General features: G+C 34.3%; 2 protein-coding genes across 11 annotated transcripts in view; one reads left to right on the top strand and one right to left on the bottom strand.

Moving 5' to 3' along the window:
* Positions 1–8,675, top strand: part of LOC105318182 (myosin heavy chain, clone 203) — a 33,220-nt gene extending 24,545 nt beyond the window's left edge. For 4 of the 10 annotated variants that reach the window (XM_011415142.4, XM_066079343.1, XM_020063115.3 and 1 more), the window contains 13 exons: positions 301–388; positions 1,593–1,776; positions 2,760–2,823; positions 3,011–3,086; positions 3,953–4,048; positions 4,255–4,398; positions 4,934–5,077; positions 5,953–6,065; positions 6,181–6,250; positions 6,363–6,963; positions 7,056–7,157; positions 7,471–7,577; positions 7,918–8,673. In XM_011415142.4, coding sequence (XP_011413444.3) covers positions 301–388; positions 1,593–1,776; positions 2,760–2,823; positions 3,011–3,086; positions 3,953–4,048; positions 4,255–4,398; positions 4,934–5,077; positions 5,953–6,065; positions 6,181–6,250; positions 6,363–6,963; positions 7,056–7,157; positions 7,471–7,577; positions 7,918–7,998 — 1,870 coding nt within the window. In that variant the 3' untranslated portion in view covers positions 7,999–8,673. Of the gene's footprint in view, positions 1–300; positions 389–1,592; positions 1,777–2,759; positions 2,824–3,010; positions 3,087–3,952; positions 4,049–4,254; positions 4,399–4,933; positions 5,078–5,952; positions 6,066–6,180; positions 6,251–6,362; positions 6,964–7,055; positions 7,158–7,470; positions 7,578–7,917 lie in introns of all 10 variants that reach the window. The other 6 variants (XM_011415151.4, XM_011415162.4, XM_011415172.4 and 3 more) reach the window with 4 other exon arrangements.
* Positions 8,676–10,904: 2,229 nt separating this feature from the next.
* On the bottom strand, positions 10,905–18,188 carry LOC105318155 (zinc finger protein 507). Its single transcript, XM_034482671.2, has 2 exons — positions 18,106–18,188; positions 10,905–16,397 (listed from the first exon to the last, which is right to left on the bottom strand). Exon 2 carries the CDS (start codon positions 16,357–16,359, stop codon positions 12,451–12,453), a length of 3,909 nt encoding a protein of 1,302 aa, XP_034338562.2. The 5' UTR covers positions 16,360–16,397; positions 18,106–18,188; the 3' UTR covers positions 10,905–12,450.
* Positions 18,189–19,411: the final 1,223 nt, after the last annotated feature.

Raw genomic sequence — 19,411 nt, 5'->3', positions numbered from 1 at the left:
TTTTTGATAAATTCTCTTATTCATATTTTTTCAAAAATAGGATCTGCCAATGAGGTTTCAAGATAAAATTAATCTCCTTAACATGAGGCTGTTTATATAAGTCTGTTGTTTGATCTGTGTGAGGATGTGATTTTTTTCAGATTTGTTTTTCCTTCAAATGGAGATGTTTTCAGATTTTTCCAATACAGAGTTCAATGTTTTTAGCAGTGTTTCAAACTGATGAGAAATGTGATGAAGCAGAGTATTTCCCCTTTATAGTCATAATTTTAAACTTGAATTGACCACTGTTTTCTTTTACAGGGAGAAGGAAAGAACTGAGCTTAAGAGCAAGATTGAGGAGTTAGAAGCCTTCAAAAGCAAATATGAAGAAGAAAAACAGCAAAAAGAGGTCAGCTCAAATAGATGTATCATGTATATTAATGTAAAATACTTTTTAATTACATACATTAATTAGAATTTCTTACATTCCAATGTTGTAAAAAATTTTACATTTTAAAAATTCAAGTAGTACAGTAGATTGAAAATGAAATTGTTAATTTATTAGTTGGTTTAAATTGATAAACGACAAATATCGGTATAGATGGGGTTTAGAGAATTTGATTGCAAAGTCCAGTTATAAAGATTTATGAAGTAATTTTGAATGGAAGACAGCGAGGTGCCACTGTGGATTTAACTGCTGTATAACATACTAGAGGGATTTACTATGGTGTTCAGTTATAAAGCCATTTTGCGAATGGTTTTTGGTTTAATTTGACATGGTTATTTGACATTTTTCTGTGTCTAAGGTCAATTTAGTTTTAGGCCCCAGGTATAGATCGGGCAAAAAGGTCTCTTTCTCTCAATAAAAAAATAAAAACCCAAACTTTATCATGTCAGAAGTTATAAGTCATTTGGAGATTAAGTTAGATAAATGATTTTGATATCAATGCCATTATGAGACATATATATGGTGTACCCAGTTTGAGATATCCTGATCGAAGAACTTCAAAGCTTCTTTTTTATTTTTTTATTTTTTTGGTCTTGGTTTTTACTTACTTGAAACATTTAAAAGCCAAGACCCACTTACAATTCCAAGGTAGGTCTCTCAACAAATACTGTTGACCTTCTTTTTAACAGCTCAAAACATATAAAATGATTTCAGCAAGTATGAAAGGATTACCCTAGAAAAAACTTTGCAGTGATACATGTTTATCGGTCACCTAAAACCTTGGCAATGACAACTTTCTCTTTTGTAGAGATTCATAAGAAAACTGTTAAAAATGTACAATCATATGAATTGGATTTTGAATATTGAATAAGATTCAATGTTGCAATACTTTTGAATACATTTAATTTTCAAAAACATGTACATGTATTGAATTTATTGTACACCTCTATGCTTATCTAAAGTACATGCATCGGTATATATGATCAACTCAAGTTATATACTGTTCTGTAATTAATGAGCTGCATGCATATTAACATCATGAAAGCACATCAGATGTTCATAAAAATTTATTTACATGCAGGTTTAAAAAATTGTAGATAAATTATTTACTTGTTTATTCAAGATAAGTTAAAATTTCTATAACAAATAATTCTTTTATATCCAGAGGCTCCAGAGACAAGTGGACAGTCTGTCCATTAGTCAGAGTGATGCCAGCCAGAAACTGGTCAAAGCCGGAGAACTCAACGAACGACTCCGTCAGGACAACAAGAAAAAAACAGATCAGATCGAGAAGTATCAACGAGACACTCGATTCTTGGAGGATCGACTCCGCAACTTGGAAATCAGGGGTAAGGGAAAGGAGTGCGTATTGAAAATTATCGTCAGGCATGCACCTATGCAAAAGGATACATACCTGATACTCATTTTTCAAAAATATCACTAATGTTTTAAATTTATGCTACCTTGTAAAATATGATTTTATAGATTAAAATTCATAATTTCACAATTTTATTATTAGTTTTTTTGTAAAACATACCCCAGTACTTGGAAAAATTCAATTTTGATCAAATCTTTTCTCATATGACACAAAAAAAGGGGGGGGGGTATCTGGATGAAAATCATGCAAATTAAGATCTAGACATTTTTTTTGGTAAAATTTCCTCTCTAAATATCAATAAGAATAATCTAGCATTAATTATATCAAGATTATATGCATGCATGATTTAAAGACAACGAAAGAAAAATCAGTGAAAATGAGCAAAATATTTGAAATTTTGAAGAACTATATAACATCACAGTAATAGATTAACAACTTACTCTTAGACTAGAATTTTCAAGTTTAAATATTTGTGTATATGTACCAACAAAGCTTTTTACATTCAAATCCCTAATGTATTAGCAAACATACTCGTAGTTAAATGATCTAGTTTTTCTATGAAGGTATTTAATGAAAAGTCTTTATTAGATTTAGATGTGTATTAGAATGAGCAAATAAAATGCATTGTGTTCAATATAAATGAGAGAGATGATTGAAAGCTTGATATTTATTAACCGAAAGAACACGCATTATGTCTAGTTTAAATGGATTACCACATGCATTTTGATTGGAAACTTTTCAATCACTTCTCTATCAAAAAATTCAGACAGAATCTGTAGACGAAATCTACAAGCCCTAATATTGATTTCCATTGTTGGCACTCTATATTGGGAAAGCGAATATGATTTCAAATAAAACGTAGACTTTAATCAGAGGTTAGTACACGGCTATTACTACATTCCCCTAATTCATTAATTACATCATAATGATTACCGGTACTGAATTACTTTGTAGCTTCTGAAGTGGAAAAGGCTGAATTAATTCTCGATACGACAAGACTAAATTTAGAGTCTACATGGTAAATATTGGATTTTCATTAATCGCTCAATTAACAGTTATATTTAATGTAATAATAAATCAAGGTAATACTTTTTTATTATTGTTATTGCTTAATTAGGCAGAAAATGTGATGTTTACCCAAGAAAAATCATTTGTAATGACCAAAGCGGTCCCTTTAATGTCGTTTGGTATTGTTGCTATTTTAGCGTTCAGCTTCGTGACAGAGAACATCAAATACGCAGAATGGAGTCGGAACAAGAGGATCTCAACAAAAAACTAGCTGTAAGTAAGACAGAAAATTTTTTGATGTATATATTTCTAATACTAAATATTTTTTGGAACAATCAGTGTCTAAATTATTATGGATATTACATAGTGAGAACTAGGAGGTCCTGTACCACTGATTTCATGTATTTTAACGTTGTATTGGCATTTCAAAAATTATTATATTTCTTGGATGCGTAATGTTACTGGTATTTGGGAGCAATTTGTTAATTACCTTGATTTTTTTATCAGAATGTTTTGTATATAATAATATATGAGAAATAGTGAAGAGTTTAGATCTATATCGTCTTGATGATGTAAGATCATTGTCTGTCAAAGCAACTTATTCTCAATGATGACACAGTGCAGATATTTTGCAATGACATCTTTTTTACATGAATGTAATGCAATGATTTCTCAGCATACCGTATATCCAGTAATTTTCGCGATGATCTAATTTTCGCTATTTTCATCAATCTCTTTTAAATCGCAAATAATTAAATACGTAGAAATTATATCCTGTATCATTTTCTATTAGAAACTTTTTAAATCGCAAAAAAAATGACTGACTCAAATAAAAAATAATACTGATTTTTCCCATTTTCGCAAATTTTGTGACACGTAAAAAAACCCCGGATATACGGTATACAATGGAGTATATTTTCACAAATGTGAATATTTCTTCCATGTTCACAGAAATTAAATTTGTTTACAGTATGGTTAAAAGAAACCAGGCTGTAGTCTAAAAATCAAATAAATTGTTAAAAATCTTTTTAATAATATCTAGACTGTAATTTAAAGATGACACCATTTTTGAGGAGTTTTAAATAAACAAAAGCTGTATGCATCTGTAAAGATTATGTCTTTTGTTCCTTATTGTACAGTTAGCCCAACAGAAAATAAGTGATCAGGAGGCTAAAATAGTGGATCTCAATTGGCAAGTACGACATGAGCTGACAAGAAATGAAGGCATTGAAAAGGTGAGATCATGGGTCTCAGAAAATACTTCAAAACTTGCTAATGTGAAGAAAATTAATATCTGATGTTACGTAACATTTTCATTTAGCTTCATGCAATTTCTTATTGGTTTAAAGGGCAAACTTATTTACTGTTAGATTTCAAAGTTTCTCTGAATTAGCATATAAATCAAAGAATTTTGCTCAACTTTTTCCTTTACTTTTTGCAGAATCTTGAAATGATTCCAAAATTGAAGGACACGATAAAGGAGAAAACCAAGGAAGTGGAAGTCTTGAAAGAAGAGGTCCAGGACAAAACAGCGCTGCTTGCTGTGGCTCGGAAATCGGCCCGGGAATACAAGGACCAGATCAGGGTCAGTACTTAGTCCCTGCTTAATTTACTGTGTCAATAAAGCTCTGAAGTTTAATATGAGTGGGACTTTAAAAAATATAGGAGAACTTTACAATCAAGATTTCCATCATATTTCAGTTTCCACTCCTATAGACTTAGCTGATACATACATGTATGTTTCATAAACACTATTTAATTTTTTTTCTTCAAAATCTCAGTTTTTGTGAATCAGTGACATTTTCTATGTGAAGTAATGACCAGGATATAGGCTACATATGTGTGAATGGGGGGTTCTCTGCCTTCTTCCCCTTCCCCCCCCCCCCCCCCCCCCCCCCCAAAAAAAAAGGGGAGAGGAATACATTATTGCAGATAATGAAGGCAATATGACTATGTATTTGAAAGTAAAGACATAAAGGCAGCATCACATAGATACATGTATTATCATGTAACAATTTACAAATCAATAAGATAAGACAATTTGCAAAGTGATTATGCTTTGTTAAAACATTGTTTCCCATTTAATATTTATCCATTGCTATTATTTGATTCACAAATAGGCAATGGAGCACAAGATTGAAAAGGCAGAGAAGATGGAGGCAGAGTTAGAGATGGCTCAGTGTGAGGTGCAGACCCTGAAGAAACTGCTGCAGGGCAAGGATCATCTGGTCATACAGAAGTCCAGGGCCCTCGATGTGGCCAAGGTATGAACTTTCAGGAATAGGCTAAAAATAGGAGACAATCTGCTTAATTTTTATTTTTGCTTCTATTTATTAATCTAATTAGGAACTGATGAGGTATGAATATGCTTGTTCCTTTAAATCTCTCTCTCTCTCTCTCTCTCTCTCTCTCTCTCTCTCTCTCTCTCTCTCTCTCTCTCTCCCAAAATCGGATTGATATGAACAAACTTGTTTTTCTAAAGTTTACATAATAACTAACTGTAGAACCATTTAAAGTGCAGCACTTATTTCAAGTGATTGTAAACAGTGTTTGATTTTTACAACCAATTGCAATGAAAACATTTGGTAATATAAAAATGTCTCGATGTGTTTGAAATGTTTTTATCAAATCTAGCTTTCAAACATGAGACAAACTTTTTATAGAATGATCACTAATTTGCAGTTGTAAGGACACTGCAAATATATATATAATGCAGCAAAAAAATTAGAAAAGTGAATTTCAGGCTGTATGTAAAACTTGCTAGCAGAGGGGCCTCTTAAGTGAAAAATCTTTAAAACAATTTTAAATAATTGCAATGTACTGTGGAATCATTAAATTTCGTTGGGGCCAAATTTCGTGGATGGATAAAATTTTAAAGGTTCGTGGGGACGTAATTTCGTGTATTTTGATATATCTAAAAAGGAAATATGACTTTATTACCCTAATTTATTAATTCGTTGAGGATGTTATTTCATGGATGAGAGGTACCCACGAATTCCACGAAAATTGAGCCACCACGAAAACTAATGATTCCACAGTATACAAAAATCAAACTCTTCTGTATTATAGGAAGTAGAAAAACACTTTGAAATAACCATGTTCATTCAGCCTTCTTAATAAATATGTTTTGTGTTGATAGGATGTGATAGAGACAATGAACATGTCTACAGAGCCTGAGCAGATAGACAAAATTGTGGTACTCCTGGAGAAGATGGGTGCCACCTCCAAGGTGTCTTCTAATGGCAGTGTATGGTAAGATCTGTTCAATTTACCTGTGGTTATACAGTGTTACTCCTACATCAAGGTTATTAATGATACAACGTGGCATTGCACTATTTTATAAGTGAGAGTTTAATTTGATTTTCAGTGAATCTTCCTGTGGGGAGTCAGACAGCAGGAATAATAAGATACACTGTACACAAACAAAATCATCCAGAGTAAGAATTATTTAATCTTTATGTAAATTATGATGAATCAGATTATATATATTATTAATGTCTGTAAATATTATTACCAAAGCTTCAACTTTTATTGTTCTAATACTTCTAGACCAAGGATATTGATGTAAATAGAAATCCGTACTCAATGGATGAAAACAATGTCAAAAATCACAGACGACCCTTATCCGGGGGAGGGTTTCTGGACAATGTGTTAAAGGATCAGGACTCCCACACCCGACCAAGAACAGCAGTGGTTAGACCGGTTAAACGGAGTCAGTCGTATAGAGACGCGCTTCCAAACAAATTCACACTGCAAATCAACGGACATCAGAGACCACAGTCTAGTAGTGATCACAGACACTCAACTGAGAAAAAGACTAACGCAAAGTACCAGCCTACTGTAGATTATATTATTGGTATTCAAGACAAAACGACTCTTAACTCAGGATCTCGTCCGAGGAGTGTGTCTCCAAGGTCACCTTCATGGGGCTCGACCAAAAGTAGGTCGGAGAACTCAAACTCGCTGAGTCTTCAGTCTGTCAATTCCTCCGATAGCTCTGACTCGGAGGATAACTCGACAAGAACTGTGGAGGTGCTATCTAAACTCCGAGCCAAGGAAAGGGAGGAAATTCTTGTTCGTTACATTGATGTGGGGGATCGGATTGTTATCGCTGTACCACAGAAGCCACCCAGATATGGCAGAAAAATTGGTAAAAGTCCATTCAATATGTAATAGCTATATTCTTTCTTAAAGTAAGAGTGTTTGTATGTACTTTCTGACATTTTGTTTGATTTCATTTAGCCCCCAAACCCAAAATCTACACAGGAATTGTGAAATACAGAGGCCCATTGGAGCAAAAGTATAATTCCAGAATATATGTTGGAGTTCGATTAGATGAACCAGGTAAGGCAAACACAAGAGGTATATACCAAGACATTACTATAGTTAAAAGTTCAATGTTTTACCTACCTTTTTTGCTGAAATTGATGCAAGAGCTACAGAAGTTGGTCAAGGTATATGACAACAAATTTTCTTGGTTTATCTTTTTATACTGAAAATCCCAAAGACTTGTCTGATGGTAAAACATTTTTGATTCAAAGATTTATGCTACTTTGATCATGTCATTTGAATTAAAATTCATTAATGAATGTTTGAAACTATGATAACAGATTTTTTTTTTCTTTTATCGATAATGTGACTGTGTTGTGTATTTTAGATGGAGACACCGACGGAACACACAAAGGGAAGCGATACATGTATACACCCTCCGATCTAGGGAAGTTCTTTAAGCTCATTGATTTGACCTCCGTATTGGACCCAAAGGTAAACAAATCTTGTGAACAAACAATGTATCAAATATCAGTGTAGGTTCTGATGACAGTTTGTTTTTCAACTCTTTTCAAGGAGAAGGACATGTTATGTTGAAAATGTCCATTTAATATTTTGATTAAAAGTCATCAATCTTCATACACAGTTGGTGACCTGTATTGATTTTCAGGTCAAAATGTTTAAATTCAGTAGAATTTCTAATATGTCAATGTCAAATTTGACAGTGCCAGTTTGGAAGTGGGTATATGTTTCTATAGAATTTTAACTTACTAAGAATTGAGATTGATAATATTTTTTATCCTGATGTGATTTTTTTAATTATTTTATTTTACAGAAGGGGAAATACAAAGTAGTCACCTCAATCCTGGCTCATCACTTAGAGAAAGGAGAGAAAGAAATGTCTGCCAGTGGATAAAGTATGCCAGTGGATGAAGTATTTTACTGGATAAAGTAATATTCCTCTGGATAAAGTATCCAAGTGGATGAAATATATTATTGGACAAAGTAAAATTCTTCTGGATAAAGTATCCCAGTGGATAAAATATTTACTGGATAAAGTAATATTCCTCTGGATAAAGTATCCAAGTGGATGAAATATCTCTGAATAAAATATCCCAGTGGATGAAATCTCCCTCTGGATAAAAGTATTCCTCTGGATAATTAAAGTATCACAGTGGATAGCGTATCTCAATGGATGAAAGTTCCCTCTGGACAAAATATCGTTGTGCATTTCTCCGAGAATTGTTGACCCTTGTTACAAAATGTTATTGCATTAGTTGGTGCATTTGCCTTGATAGATAAATGGGGCAGTGTTTGGGTTGCATGGATTGATAAAAGTTATTTTCTGGATTCCACCTGTTGCATGGTGCAATTGTCAGCACTAAGTACTATACAATGTTACACATTGAATTCCACTCTAATTAATTTTTCCATGTATTTTAATGCATATTGCACTTTTAAAATAGTTATGATGCCACTTTACTGTATCATATCAATTAGAAATATGTATTGGATAGTTAAATATCAAGCAGATCTGTGATATTATTTAATATTTATACACTGTCAGTCATTTGAGTTATTTATCACGTAACAAAATTAATGTCATTTATGATTATTAAACTACAATGCTAAACCATGCAGTGGTGTTTTTATTCTGCTATATTTCGAATTTATTACGTACTTACAAATGAAGTTGGTCAAATTGTGTGATCCTTTATCATATATGAGAAAACTTTAATGATTTTTTTTTTAAAGACTGGACCAATAACCTGAAACTTGAAAGATGCAAAATATGTTTCAAATTCCCTTGGGCTTGGATTGTTCTTGCTTGTGTTCTTCAAATTGCCAACATGACACGTGTTGCACAGATAATGTCTGTAGGGCGTTTTGAATCAACAATGCCAATTTTTTACGATTTGTTACAAAGTACCATTTTTTATGATTATAATTTCATGATATAAAAATGTACTTTAATGTTATGAATGTAATGTAATGAATGGTAATTCTGCTATCCGGTAAAGAAAACAAAAAACAGCTTCGGTGCTAAAGAAAACGAAACCAGCTTTCAGGATAGATTTATTTTTGCGTAAAAAGAGTAGTGAACATAAAAATCATCGAATACATTTCCCAATCCACGATATATAAGACCATCGTGGTAGTCCTGGCTGGGGATCCTGAGACATGAAACTTAGGCAAATTAACTTTTTAAAGAAAAATCTTAATCTCACTTTTTGTACCCTTTCTCACTATAGATCTTATAGGCATTTTGTTAAAGTGGAACTAAGATTAAAATTGAGCTTTTTTTTTTTTAGTCCATGGTTCAAAGTTCTTAGAAATAAGAAAATTAAGTTAATTGCTGTCATTACATAGGAATAATATGTGATTGAATCGTTATTTTCCATCTCTCGATAGAAAAAATCAACTCGAAATATTATGAAATTTAACGTCGCTTGAATTTTTTTTTTTTTTGGGGGGGGGGGGGGTTATTTACAGTTGGCCAAATCTGGTCAGCGGTAGTCAAACTTTTCCACTAAGTCGGGGTCAGGGGTAACTAATTATACGTTTTTATTGGTTAATGTTCTCTAATATTCGGAAATTTGGAATATGAATATCCGGGGAGGTGTAGTGAAATAAGAGCATTAAAATGAGACATATGTCTCTTTGTCAAATTCCAATTTTATCATAACAGCTAGAGCTAGAGCAATAACAATTTGTTGAAGATATGATTCACAATCCACAGCCTTTTTTTCAATTTACGGAATTGAAATGTTTACTCCTGTAAACATGAACTGCATTAGGCAATGGAGCGGGGGTGTAATAAAAGTAAATCGTATGTTAATTAAGTAGATAATTTAAGTATCGCCAGATGTATATTGTAAGCCTGCATAAATGATGTTGATTCTACCAATCACAAAATTAGAAATTTCCATCTTCTTTAAGTTTCCTGCAAATTCGCTAATAATTACAATTATTGAGATTGTAGTAAATTGCTAATTTATAGGTCAAAAGAATTAGCCTAATAAAACTCGCGCAAAACCAAACTACTAGTATACACATACAATAAACAGTACATATGGTCATGAAACAAAGGGCATTTCCGCTACTAATTACTTGTAATGACTTGTGACTCCTTGTAAACTACATATGCACATCTGATCATAGCGATAGCTCCGAACACTACTGTACAGAAAATGATATTAATACATGTACATGTAATACAATAACAGAGACATTATTTTTCAAATAAATGAGATTTCCTATTTACGACACATAATTTTCTAAATTTTGTCCAATCTGTTCCAGTATCCACCTGAACTCACAAAAACTCTAATAACCTACCGATGTTTTGAGGCTTTTTCACAAACAAGTTTATTGGTGATGATTTTTTTTATCAAACCACCCTTTTCTTTACGTAATGAATTTTTGTTTTGCCTCTCAATATCATTCAGTTACGAATAAATGCGACCTTGTAAGCAACTGTGATTGACACAAAAAATCTGTGTCATTTTTCAAGACACCGTTACTAAAGCTTAGAACTAATAATTGAAAACATCAGAATACCCGGGCCTGAGATACATGTTTTTGGTTAGAGAGTTTTTGCAACTGCATACAAAATGGCATCAGATTCCAAATCACTTATTCATTTCCAGATTAGAAATCCGCACCGTGAGAAGATAACATACCGTATATACTTTTCACCAGTTTTTCCATCTTTTGCAATATATGTATATATAATCAAATATGCCAATAAATATCCATCAAGATAACCGTCTAGCATAAAAACTATTCGAGATTTAGAACCAAACACCACAAAACTAGCGATCAAGTTTATTATTCGTTTATTTGTTTTCAAAATCTAAAAGCAGACTACGTTCTCGGTGTAAATGGACTGATCTAGCACTTCATATGATATACATTCACTGACAAAAACTAAAACAAATCAGTAAACATCTTTTTGTATGTTAAATACATGGCATCTTACTCACAAGGCATCAGATGAATGCGAGGACAGCCGGATATGGCATGGCGAAAAACTATATACACGTACAAAATACTACAGTTGTAACCTGTACAGGACATTTACATTTCTCATATACTATTTAGCATTTCCATTCTTGTTAAAATCATATATTTTCCAACAATAATATATCCGAAAATATTTTTAATTGTAACGGGTTAATTTAACCAAAAATATCATAATTTAACATTTAGGTTGAAGTATAGCTGCACACCAAAGAATGCTTTACATAATAAAAACATATGGCATATACAGATCACGCGGGGCAAAACAAGAAAACATAAAATAGAAGAAACGAGATTCAAGGAAAAACATGCCATTTCTTTTCACTAAAGAAAACATCCCAGTAGTAAACTAGTAATGTATCTTGACATATAACTACTCTTACAAAAGGCAATGTAAAATTACCTTTGAAAATACGAGCTGCAATTTTTGTGACGGAAATAGATTCTATAGTAAAATTGTTATAAATGATTACAATGGCAGAAAAATACAATTTAAAAAAATTTAATGAAAAAGAAAAATTACAAAAAATTGTTACTCTATGCCGAAAATTCTGATTAAGGAAATCTTGTTTTTTCCCCTTGAAATTAAACTCTTTGATGGAGTTTTATTTATCGTAAAAGTAGCAGATGGACGCATAATATCCTTCATAATACATTTTAAAGCAAACGAAAAATTATTAAAAATACAGCTCATCATATCGCTTTAAATTTGCACAGCCGCATATCAGAAACCCGTGGCGCTGCATCATGTAACACGTACACAAACTTCCTTCTCAGCAAGTCCTTTTGTTTATAATACATGTAGTTTCCGTGACAAATGATTAAATTCGCAATCAACACATCGCATTCACACTGTACACATACACTTGTAGTGTACTAAATATTTACATGCACATGACAAAATTCACAACCACAATCAAAACAGAAAAAACACTAACAAACAATGAGAAAACATCTAATAAACACGAGATCTATTCAAACACGTTAAAAACAAAAGTAAAACGATCAACATAGGATAAGATAACACATTCCGAGAGGCTCGAGGGAGATTCAATCAGCTACCGATTTTGTAACGTTTCCGAAATGAAAATGTCATTGCATAAACTAGTTTTTACATCTAATAATAGCATAAAACATTTCAAATACAGAGTAACTGCTATAAAATTCCAATTTTTTACATTCCTAAGAAAATTCAGTCGATTTGCAAATTAAGAAAATACAGTCTATTTACAAATTTAGATGCCTAGAGATTCCCTGATTGTGGGTACAAAGCCCTATCTTTGATTCAATAAAAATATAACCCGTGTTTGCAATTACCCATCGTTACGGAAAATGTCATGAGAATTTATTTGGAAGATTTTACGTCTTCTTTCGGTACCTGCAGCGTCCATTGGATGACGTCAGAGTGCGTCTTCATGTGAACGTTAAGTTCCGCCTTGTTGATTGTCTCAAAGCCGCACTGACAACACCGGAAGGTCACCCAGCACACGGCCTGCTGGGTGCGGTCGGTGTCGGTGTCCGCTTTCTCTTTCTTTAGCCTCTCTTTCAGTTTTTGCCGTATGGTGTTGAAGAATACTGCTATGTCCGTCTCCTGACAATCACGGTTACCGATCTGGCAGTCGTAATCAATCGCGGCGTTGATGACTTCGTTGGTAAACTCGTAGCTGTAGTTGGTGTCGCTAGCGTGCCGCCACATGTGTGACTTGAGGGACGGCAAGTGGTGGCACACATAGCCACAAAGGTTACATTTGTACTGTTCCAGTGGTTGCTGAACAAACCGCTGGTCGTTGATGTGACGTTTCATGTGAGACTTTAAACTTCGACTCGAAACGGCGGGAAAATCGCACAGCTCGCATTTCAGAGATTTCGGTTCCTCCTCGTGAGTTTTGGTATGATTCTGAAACCGAGTGATGCTGGTGGTGACAAATTCACACTTGGCGCACTTGAATTCCTTGTTGTGGACCTTGGCATGAGTGCGCTGTTCTTGGGCTCCAATGGCGACAAAGTCACACTCATCACAGCTGAACGATCTGTTTTTGCCACATAAAAGCTTCTTGTGCGTTCGCAAATCGTGCTTAGAAACGAACCGATTCTCACACACTTCACACTTGTACAATCTTTTCTCTGCATGTCCACGAACATGGTTGCGATACGCCACCGGATTGTTACTTTCGTAATCACAATCATCACAAACAAATATGTCTTTGTCATTATGCGCTCTCATGTGGGCCCGCAGCTGACTTTTGTAGTTAAATGCTGAACTACACAATTTACACTGATATGTTCTGACTTTACAATGTTTGATCATATGGTCTTGTAAATCCTCACTTGAAACAGCTACGAACTCGCATAGAGAGCATTCAAACGGTTTCTTTTCTTTGTGAAGCCGCATGTGTTGCCTTATCATGAAGGAGTCAAGGTGGGAATAATGACAGAGTTTACACCTATACTTTGAATCCTCGGTCTTTTCAACATTATCCATACTTTCCAAAACGCTTATATCTTCCTCTGTCTCCCTTTTCAACTTCCGCTTCGTGCCTCGTTTGTTCGACAAGGTTAACGTTGTCTCATCCTCCAAGCTGTCTCGTTCTCGCGATCTTTCTCTGAGTTGTTCAATGACTGCCAACAAAGAGGAGGATATCCCACCCTTTTTGGAGCTTTCTGTCTCAGTTGTTTTCTCTTTGGTGTTTGGTTGTTCACCACTTTGGCTTTCTTCTTTGACAGGGCAAGCTGGATTTTTGTTGGGTCCTTTCTGTAGTAAGGACAGAAGTGTCACAGCCGACTCAGTGGTTACAGACGTGGTTCTTGTCCTCTTTGACGATGGAGTTTCTTCCACGTCATCTTCCAGGGACTCCTCTTCTGATTCAACATCGTCCTCATTATTTGTAGCTTTATCCCCACTAGATACCTCATATTCCACAGTCTGCAAGTCGTCTGAACAGTGGTACGATATTTCCATCATCTTATTCTCCTTCCCACTGTCTTTCTGGTTGGAGTTTGATGCATCAACCTCTTTTTGAGATGAGGAATCCAAGGCAACACCAGAATCTTGGTCCTCACTCACTGCATCTTCTGGAACTGTTGACTTTGGACTGTTCTCACCACTTCTCATGCTTGTGTATGTTGAAAAAGAAGAATATGTATCAACACTCTCCACCACCACTGGCCTCGAGTCGAGAGAACCTTCCTGCTTCAAAGATACTTGCACATCTACATCTTCATCAAATTCATGCTTTTTCTGACCACATTCTTTGCTTTTCAACTTGGTCTCCTCCACTTTGGGATGAGTTTCTGTACAGATGTTTACTTCAAAATAGTCTGTTCCTGGTATTTTGCGGACATTTAAATCAACATTTTTTACTTTACTTTGCATTTTATCTGCCTGAGGGACACTTGGACCTGCATCATTGGGTTTTTGTTTTGCCCTCTGAGCTAGCAAACTGGCCAATGCTGGCGCAACATTGCTTACAGCTGTTTTCACTTCATTCGGTTTTACTTTGTCAGCCACATCCGATCTGGTATCACTTGTAACTGCTTTTTCTTGAGGAAGAATATACTCTTTCATTACTGCAGAAACACTCATGTCTTCATACACACTAAGTGGACCATTCCTGAACATGGGATACTCAATGTTTTTGTTTCCTGAATGTTTCCATATGTGCGCTTTAATAGTTCTTTGGTGATCACAAGTATATCCACAAATAGTGCACCGGAATTTTGCATTGGACTGGTCCTGAACAAAAGGGAGTTGTTCAGGATTGTTTTGGCTGCCTTGATTAACCTGTTTTGAAACAACTTGTTGAATCACTGGGTGAATATTGATAACTGCTTCTTTCTCAGCTGGCCTTGAAAACTTTTCTGCTAGATATTTCTCAATCTGCTGTTTGGTTGCAGGACTTGAACCTGATATTATGACAATTTCTTCTTCACTGCTGTCTGTAATAACTTTAGTGGGAGATTTTTCAACTTGAGATTCATTGGATAATACTGTATCGTGTTTCTTTGGTTCTGGAACTGCTGTCTGTAAATCAGGTTTATGTTGCACCATATGAGCAACAAATACTTTGGCTTCCTCACAGGTGAAATCACAATCAAGGCACTTGTAGGCAGTGTGTTTCATGTTTTTCTCTGCAGTTTCTGCCGTGGTCACTTCCTTCTTCAGTGACGGATTGATGTGGACCCACATGTGCACTCTCATTGACTCCTGATCTGATGTCACAATGCCACACTCCGAACATTTGATCATTACATTTCTCATGGGACTAGCTGCAGTCTGTTTTGTTTCTTCTTCTGATTCATTTTCATGTAGCTTGGCATGTTCTTTAAAGGAGTCAAAGTCAGGGCACATTGTTTTACAACTGCTGCAAACAATCTGTTTCTTTTGGCTGTCTGTTGTGTGATGAGATTCCATGTGCTTATTAAAAGTAGGCACATCTAAAGCCATAAACTTGCAAATGTCACACAACAGAAATTTTCTTGCATTATGCTTTTCCAACATGTGTACCTCGATTTCTGAACTTGGAAACCATTCTGTGCAAATTGGACATTTCACTGATTTCTTGTGCAGTTTTTCGTGATTTGTCAAATGACCTTTCTTGCGAAACGTGGCATTACAGTGAGGACAAGTGTAGGGCCTCTCATTGGAGTGAACAATGAGATGTTCCCTCAGAGAGTGGCTTCTCTTTCCAGCATAGTCACAGAAAGGACACTTGTACAGTCTCACTGCATTGTGGATCAAGTCGATGTGCTGCTTCAGATAACTCCGGTTATGTGTGGAGTACTTGCACTCCTCACACTTGAAGACCTCTTTACTGACCACCATTTGGTTAGCTATGGGGGTGATGACCTGTGGATCACTGTCTGCTGATATTCCCTCACAATCTTTGAGTACTGTAATGTTATGTGGGGAGGAAAAGGATCCAGATATACTCGCCTTCTCAATTCTTCCATGTATCTGGGGCAGTTTAGATCCATCATAGACATAGATGACATTGGGCACTGGTTCTTTGGTTTTGACACTTGCTGTGGTGGCAATTTTTGGGATTACAGAATTCTGAGGAGCTGATACTAATGCAGCTTCAGAGGTGGGAATTGGCTTTGCAGTTGTGTTGGCAATGTTACCAATGGAGGATAAAGCAGCCATTGCAATGATTTCATCCGATCTATTAATAGTAACATTTTGGTAGGTTTTTTCAGTGGCTGGGGTGCTGCTAGGCTTCTGAACTACAGCTGTCTTACTTGCCAGTTCTGTCATGATGACGTCAGAGATTCAATTTCAAGAGATTCCATTTTCTGAAATTATAATGAAATAAATTTATTCATATGTATTTAAATCAAAATTTGTACTTGATTCAACTAAAGGCCCATGAGCCACATCGCTCTTCTGAACAATAGTTTTTGTATTCTTTTATTTTGATATTGTTAAATAATGAACTCTTTAAAAATGTTAAGTAATTTTCTCCCTTTTGATAAGGGTTTCACCCTTTGTTTAACAATTTAAAATCCCCTTCCCTTAAAGAAAACTTTGTACTAAGTTTAATCAAATTTGGCCCAGTGGTTCTACTAGTCACTGTGAGAAGTAGGAAAAGTTTACAGACATTAAATGGACAGATAAACAAATGACAGACAACAGTTGAACAGAAAAGCACCTTTGAACCTTCCGTTCAGGTGAGCTAAAAATAGAAAATGAATATAGTAATTTTAATTTCACTCAAATCAATAAAAATAAGAAACATAAATCATAGGTAATCAATTAAAAGGACAATCATGAATTCTAATCCACTTGCTTCCAGGGCAAGAGAACACAAACTCTGACGTGCCTTATAATACATTTATCAGTTTATAGATGAAAATCTATATCAATTATAGACCTTTTGTTTGACAGATTTCAACTTAATTCTACTTAACAAACAATAAACTAGTCTACATGTATAGTTTATGACTTGTAAAAAATAAATTATCTTAAAATTAAATTGACCTTTTGATTATTATACTATTTTATCTGGTGCATCATATTACTATTCAGTTTACAAAACATGCTCTTTTGTGTTTTAATCAAACATCTCAGTTGACTGAGTGCAACTCAAATTTATTAATATAAGGAATGAACATACATGTACTAAAGAATTGTAATACAGTACAAGTCCATGCAGGATTGGGGGGGGGGGGTGAGAGTGGATATCACAGCATACCTCACTCTCAACCACCCCCTCCCTAAAAAAATTCTGCATCTGTGTCTCTGATTATTATACATACCTTGTAATAATAATGAAAATAAAAACTTTGTTTAAGAGTCAATGTTATGAGAATGTTATCATAGACTCATATTATCTTTAATCATCATTTTTATTATTCATTATTTTCAACAGTGCACAGCTACTTACATCATAGACTCAATATACAGTATAACTATACATGTATTTTATACATCCCTACTCACATTTACAAATATATGTACACGATATGGTATGTGTACAAGTGAAGTTAAAAAAGACTTAAACATAATTACATGTTTGTGAAAAGATGTCCTGTCAAAGATCAATAATGTGATATCATATCATCTTTAAAGTAAAAAAGTAAATTATAAAAACTAAAAAAGCTGCAAAAATAAGCTCGTTACATTTATAGTTTTTTAAAAATAATATGCATCACGTGACCAAGCATGTAGCCATATTCAGATATGGGAAACTTGATATTTGCATGTGTAATTTTTTCTCTTTTTCTAGATGCTACTTGGTATTTTTACACGCAGTTGTACTACAGAAACCACATCTAATTTGCAGTATATGTTTATCTATGCATTATCTGCATCTGTTTATAGATAACGAGCTTCGATACCGCGTGTTGTTGTTGATGAGCCGCGAAACACATTGGTCATGGCGGGCATGTTCTATCAGCAATAGATGAATCGGAAAGAAGATTCAGCTATTTCAAATCACTACAATAATGCAATTTTAGAAACAAGGATGTCAAATTTCATTGGAATCAACTTCATACTCACTAATTAGTTAAATTTTGTTCCGTTCAAGGATTGTCCATCATGGCGATAACAATAGTCACGTGATATGTTGTACACCAGAGAAAGTCACATGGTTTGAATTCTCATTCTCGGGAGAAGAGAATATATTTTTTAAAGCAATTCCTTATATGTATATAAATAGAATGAAAACAGCATCTAAGAACATTTGTACATTGCACATTGTGTATTGTGGTAAATAAATATTTTATCCACAAGTCGGTGCTCCATTCTACAATTTGCAGTTCGGATATTTACGGATTCAGAGATCTAAAAGAGATTTGAGGTTTTTTTTTCTAATTTCTCTGAAGTATTTTTTTACCCGGGTCCCAGCAATGCTCATAGCAACTAAAGTATATGATCACTTTTTCAAATTAAAATTATTACTGATTTCTTTTTTACACTATATAAATCCAGAACGTATATACATTCGCATACTATTAAAGGGGCATTGTTACGATTTTGGTCAAAAATTATTTTTTCGATTTAAATATGTACAATGCTTCAGAAAGGCATTTTAAATAGGCAACCCAAATTTGAGTGTCATTTGTTGAGTTATAAGCGAGTTACAGAGCTTAAAATTCTTCGCTATATATAAACAAAGCGTTTGTTTACATTTTGAATGTTGAAGTAAAAATTTCATTTTTAAACCTAAAACGAATGTGTTGAACGTTAAAAACTGTTTATCTTTGCTTAAAATAAATAAAAAGATAGACAAATAAGCTAGAAAAATATCTTTACTGGTATATTGAACCTATGTAAACAAAAACAGGGCACGAGCCTTGTTTACATGACAAAGAATTGTTCGCCCTGTATCTTGCTTATAACTCTAAGAATGACTCTCAAATCTTATTTGATCATTAAAAATGCATTTCTAAAGCATTGTAAATAATAAAAACATTAAAAAAAAATAGAATTTGACCAAAATCGAGACCATGCCCCTTTAACTAAGTCTGGTAAAAATTGTCTCCCTGAAAACCGAGCTCCCGTGTCACTAAGAGGTTTAAATATGGTTCAAAATGGTACATTTTCGAGCAAGGATTTTAATTTTCTATCACTTCAGACAGAGACATAAATAACACCAGAGACATATATATAACAGTGTTATATATGTTATTTATGTCTCTGCATGCTTCAGCTTAGTACGGAAATTCGTGGTCGTCATGTAAAACAAAAAAAGTATTTTGTCTAGCGGTCTCCATATATACTAGTAGGCCTAATCATCTGACGGTCGCCACATCAGTATTTGGCGGTCGCCACTCAATTTATCTGATGCTCACTTAAATATGCG

This window comes from Magallana gigas, chromosome 3 (genome assembly GCF_963853765.1).
Source record: "Magallana gigas chromosome 3, xbMagGiga1.1, whole genome shotgun sequence".
Taxonomy (NCBI): domain Eukaryota; kingdom Metazoa; phylum Mollusca; class Bivalvia; order Ostreida; family Ostreidae; genus Magallana; species Magallana gigas.
The sequence above is the reverse complement of the archived record's forward strand: the minus strand, read 5'-3'. Positions and strand labels throughout refer to the sequence as shown.

Bases quoted from the DNA above. Each gene is read 5' to 3' on its own strand.
- LOC105318155 (XM_034482671.2), bottom strand. From the start codon at position 16,359: ATGACAGAACTGGCAAGTAAGACAGCTGTAGTTCAGAAGCCTAGCAGC.